Here is a 5,198-nt window from a genome sequence, read left to right as displayed (position 1 = left end):
ACTATAGGAATGTGGTTAGGACACATTCCACTTAGAATGTTCTCTTGGGTTAGTGGCTTGCAATAGATACAATACAAAATTTATTGCGCATTAAAACAAAACAATCGTGTAATAGTTATTGAATCCGAACCCGAACCCGTTTTGATCTATACCGAAAAATCTGGTATTCAAAATAATTGTTGAATATTTAGGGGTACCGAATTCAAAATCTAAAGATAAGATCTACCGAAAACCCAATATATATCATATATAAATTGTAATCAAGACATAAACTTTAATCAAGATAATATATGCACGGATACAAAAATCCTACAAAAGACAAAAATAAATGAAAAAAAAACATAAAAAATGTCATGGGTTTAGAGATAAGGTAATGTAATATAACTAAAATGGGGTAAAATCATGAATTAGATATTCTTCAGATACCCATAGATAAGATAATTATCTCTGGGTAATTTATCTCTATGACAATATAGAAAGATTAGTAACCCAACGAGGGGATAGGGGCATTTTATCTCATTCTGCCAATATCAATCAATTGATTTGCATTAATGAATGATTTTCCATCTCATATCCTACGGTAAAATAACTAACCAGGTTGGTAGGAGCATTTTTCACCAATAAAGATAAAGATCACATGGATTCACAATTGCCATTATCTCTAAAAACGACGCCGTATCAGTCACAAAAAAAAACCCGTGCTGTTTCCAGCTACCGGTATAGCAAACGATGCCGGTTTACTTAGAGCGACCAACTTTGAAACGCACCGTTTTGAGCCGAACCGGATCATCATAAAAGATGCCGTCGTCGTCTTCGTTGTCCGGTTTCAGCAGGTCCTCTCTCTCTCTCTCTCTCTAGATCATCGGTTCTTCAGTTCGATAATGGCGAATCCAGTGCCCTCGAAGGGATGGACTAAGAACATATCATCAATAGCTTCACGTGTTTACTTCCTCTTGATCTTATTCCAGATCCCTCTCTTCAGGTAAATTTCAAATTCAATTACACTCTCACCCTCCTATTTGCGCTCCCGGATTTCCTTAATCGAGACAGTTGCGTCCTTGAATCTGGAATTTTTTACGACCCACATTGTTTTTCTTACGTGTCTATATAACCAAAGTTCGAATTATTCGTTCCTTTTTTAGGGTAAACTCATCTAAATTTGATTCTGTTCGTGCTCTTAGCGTCTTCGGATTTCAGTTTTGGAGTTCTCGTCCGCGTTAAATAGTTTGCTTAGATTGTTTCGGCATGTATTAGCTTCTCGGTTCTTGCTAGATTTAGAACTGTTATCGATACTGCGATCCGCGATACTGTTTCTATAGATTGATCTAACTATAGAAAACGACTGTCGGTTTGATTTGATTTGAAAAGGATGCCAAGATTGGATTAGATAATACTATCACTTAATTGTACATGAACCTTCCTCCTGTGCTCAGAGATGTTTTAGATTGACCAGTATAGATCATATTCTGTGTAGTCTGCTTAAGGGTTGTTGGTTTTTCTTGTTAACCCAATTTGGACATTGTGTTTGTTTTTGTAATTAGGGTTCCATGTAGATCTGGTATGTGTACAACCCCGATCCATGTGACATCGTCTCAGTTGATATCCAGTGAGATATTTCCTGTTCCGGTGATCAAGGCTCTCCTATACCCCGGTGCTGTCGTGAATGGCCTTGCTTCAAACACGACGATTCCAAAATGGGAAAATGTCTTAGATATTTACAATCTCACCAATATCAAGGAAGCATCTGCTGTGACCGATCTCCAACGCCTAGAGGTCTGGATTTTTAGAATGGAAATCGCAAGTTTTTTCTTGTGCTATCTGACTTAATCTCTTTTCATAATGTAATACTTGTTGTTTCCAGGTTCTAGCGGGAAGTTACTTTTCAGTGGCCGGGGCATTTGTGGGTATTCTAAAGCCGGGGAGGATGAGCATGTTCGGGTCATTGCTACTGACTTGGGGTCTTGTCAAAGAAGGTATGTTGGGGAAGCCAGCGAATACAGACCCGACAAGATCTGTTTATGTATACCCAACTCTGGTGATAGCACTCGTATGCGCTTTCTCTTCGATTAAGTACGACTTGAAGAAAGCCACGAGGCCTGCTCCTGCTCGTCCCATCGCCAAACCTCTCATGAGTTCGTCCAAATCAAAGCTGAAATGAGTTCTGAACTTGAACTTGTGGTAGCTTTTTGCCTTTTGTTATGGAAAACGTGCCGGGGAAATGACATTGTCTTCCCCTTGTCATTTGCTAGTTTTGGTCTCCACTCAGTTGTTTTGTTATGCAGACTCTGCGCATTCTTTTTTACTGTTCTATTACCAAATCCTCTGCTTCTCCTCCGTCCAAAGTATGGAAGAATAAAAAAAGGTTCAATAATTGGTCTGATGCATTACTGACAGTTGACTATTGATTTTCTGACTTTGTCTGCCTTACAAAGTCTCCCCCATGTCTAGACGTGCTTTCGTTTTTCAGTTTTATAGGTCTTGGACAAACGCAAGCTCTGCATCAGTTATGCTCGATCCCTCCCTCAGGTGAGATGGATCAGCTGCAGGTAATTGTAGAGTCTCCTGGTGATGCCCTCGTAGATGCCATCAAAGAAAAGTTGGAATCTTTGTCTTCCCTTTCGAGCAAGTGTTGTATCTATAGAGTACCCGAGAGGTTGCGGAGGCTCAATCCAGAAGCATATTCACCTCGGGTTGTCTCCATCGGGCCGCTCCATCATGGTAAAGAAGAACTTCAAGCCATGGAAGAGCATAAACTAAGGTACATGCAAAGTTTTATATATAGAACGTCCCTAAGCATAGAGGAACTTGTGCAAGTTGTGAGGACATGGGAAGAAAAGGCTAGGGACTGTTATACGGAAACCTTAGAGCTTAGCAGCGATGATTTTGTGAAGATGTTAATTGTAGATGGTAGCTTTGTGGTTGAGTTCATATTGAGATGTCGATACCCTAACCTTACCGGTGAGAATGATCGGATTGTTAAGAGGCCATCAATGACTTCTGATGTGTTCCGTGATATGATCTTGCTTGAAAATCAGCTTCCGGGTTTTGTTGTGAAGGACACGTTCGGTTTGCTCTCTGATCACTACCTTGAACAAATTCAACCTTTCCCTGAGTCCATTCAACACCACTTTCGGGGTCTCTTGCCCAATATATGTACTTCAGAAGCAGACCATTTCGTTGATCTTCTGAGATGTAGTTGCCTACCTTCGATTCCACGAATTTCGGAACGCCATAAAATGAATCTGTACAGTGCACCATCTGCAACAGAGCTTAACGCTGCAGGTGTCAGGTTGGAGCTGGAAAAGAACAACATGAGTTCACTTGATATAAAGTTTGCAAATGGAGTTCTCACGATTCCCCCCATTATTGTCGATGATTTCACTGAAACCATGTACAGAAACATCATCGCGTTTGAACAATGTCACTGCTGGGACAAGCACTTCAGCGAGTATGCGGGTCTGCTCAGTTGCTTTATGCAATCATCAACAGATGTGGAACTACTTGTCCATCGTGGAATCCTCCGGAACAACATTGGAAACGGACAAAATGTTTCCAAGATGTTTGAAAACATTACCAAGGAGATCCTTATCGGCGGCACATATTACTACGAGACACTCTCCGATAATCTGCAAGCTTACTGTAGATCGCCTTGGAACAAGTGGAAGGCGACGCTAAGACGAGACTATTTCCGCAATCCATGGTCGATTGCTTCTGTTTTGGCTGCTATAACTCTCCTTCTCCTTACCCTCATACAGGTTGTATGCTCTATCTTGGCCTTATGAGGTTCACAGTTCATATGATGGGACTGAATATAAGGTATTCTCTAATGAATATGCATATTTATATCAGTTGTCGTCTGGCTTATTTTGTTGATATTTCCGGTTTATGAAAACTTGGTCAAATTGTTTGGCACATTTGTGTTTCCTCTGAGTTTGTATTTGAAAGGAACTTAAGCGCACCGATTGAGATGTTGCCGTTAACACCTTAAGATCACGAGTTTGAGTCTTGAAAACAGTCTATTGTAAATAAAGTGCGTTTTGTGCATCATACCTTGTTGCCCTTGTGAGTTTGTACTCGAACACGTTTTTGAATTCATTTAAGGAATGTATGGGAAAATTGCCCCAGCGAATATGTTTACGAAAATTTGAAATTATTAGAGTCTCTGTCGATCTTTTTATTTGATCTTTGGTTTCTCAATTTTGTGTTCATTCAAATTGGATACCAACATATATACTTCAATCCTCTATATCTACCGAGAAATTCACCGACGAATCTAATAGACCTCCTATTGTATACACTAATCAAAGGAAATCAGTGGTCAGTTAGGAGCGGCATTATCTTACGTTTTCTTTGTTTTTGTTCAATAGTCGATCTCCTTCGACTTATCAATTGTATCAATTGGTATCAGAACGGTCTGGAGATCCTCTCTTATGCGACCATGGGAGAAGAACAAAAGGTTTTTAGGATCCCACATCCACCAAATATGGGATGAGTTCATGATGTTAGACATATTTATGATGGTTGTAACTTTCACGTCATGGGAACAACATTCTTCATCTAGGGAATATCTTCTTCATATTTATGATATTTGTAAGGGGATATCGCCGTAAAAACCCTGTACTTTTCCCAGGTCAACGAAAAAACCATATACTTTTTTGCTTACCAATTAAACCCTATACTTGGTATGATTAACCAATAAAACCTCAAACTTGTTAATAATTCACCGAAAACCCCCCGCGACTGCCAACTCAAACAAAAATGATGATGTGGCAATGACTTGGCTTCCAAGTTATGTACACATCATCAAAATTATGACACATCATCATTTCAAACAAAAATAAATTACATAATTTATTTAAATTAATTTATATACATATAAATTCACATATATATATATATATATATATTACATATAAAATTACTTATAACTACTAAAACATACATATATATATATATATTATAAATTACATTAAAAATAATATATATATATACATATTATTTGTTAATATATATTGTATATATATTATTTTTTAATATATAGTGTATATATTAGTTATAATTACTTTTCTTTTAATATGCATATTAGTTGTATATATATATGTTACATGTATAACTAATACATATACATATACATATTATTTTTAATAGATATATTATATGTGTATATGTTAGTTATAATTATTTTTATTGTAATATGT

At 37.6% G+C, this 5,198-nt stretch overlaps 2 protein-coding genes across 2 annotated transcripts; both read left to right on the top strand.

Moving 5' to 3' along the window:
* Positions 1-820: 820 nt before the first annotated feature.
* Positions 821-2,329, top strand: LOC104799228. The gene is made up of 3 exons (XM_010521639.2): positions 821-982; positions 1,542-1,773; positions 1,862-2,329. Exons 1-3 carry the CDS (start codon positions 882-884, stop codon positions 2,156-2,158), a joined length of 630 nt encoding a protein of 209 aa, XP_010519941.1. The 5' UTR covers positions 821-881; the 3' UTR covers positions 2,159-2,329.
* A 139-nt stretch (positions 2,330-2,468) lies between these two features.
* Positions 2,469-4,009, top strand: LOC104799707 (UPF0481 protein At3g47200-like). The gene has a single exon (XM_010522347.2). The coding sequence runs from the start codon at positions 2,532-2,534 to the stop codon at positions 3,780-3,782; it is 1,251 nt and encodes a 416-aa protein (XP_010520649.2). The 5' UTR covers positions 2,469-2,531; the 3' UTR covers positions 3,783-4,009.
* The last annotated feature ends 1,189 nt before the right edge of the window (positions 4,010-5,198 follow it).

Source organism: Tarenaya hassleriana, unplaced genomic scaffold (genome assembly GCF_000463585.1).
Source record: "Tarenaya hassleriana unplaced genomic scaffold, ASM46358v1 Cleome6, whole genome shotgun sequence".
NCBI lineage: Eukaryota > Viridiplantae > Streptophyta > Magnoliopsida > Brassicales > Cleomaceae > Tarenaya > Tarenaya hassleriana.
The sequence above is the reverse complement of the archived record's forward strand: the minus strand, read 5'-3'. Positions and strand labels throughout refer to the sequence as shown.

Bases quoted from the DNA above. Each gene is read 5' to 3' on its own strand.
- LOC104799228 (XM_010521639.2), top strand. From the start codon at position 882: ATGGCGAATCCAGTGCCCTCGAAGGGATGGACTAAGAACATATCATCA. The intron at 983-1,541 runs GTAAATTTCAAA...TTTTGTAATTAG, and splicing joins TTCCAGATCCCTCTCTTCAG to GGTTCCATGTAGATCTGGTA. The intron at 1,774-1,861 runs GTCTGGATTTTT...TGTTGTTTCCAG, and splicing joins CCGATCTCCAACGCCTAGAG to GTTCTAGCGGGAAGTTACTT.
- LOC104799707 (XM_010522347.2), top strand. From the start codon at position 2,532: ATGGATCAGCTGCAGGTAATTGTAGAGTCTCCTGGTGATGCCCTCGTA.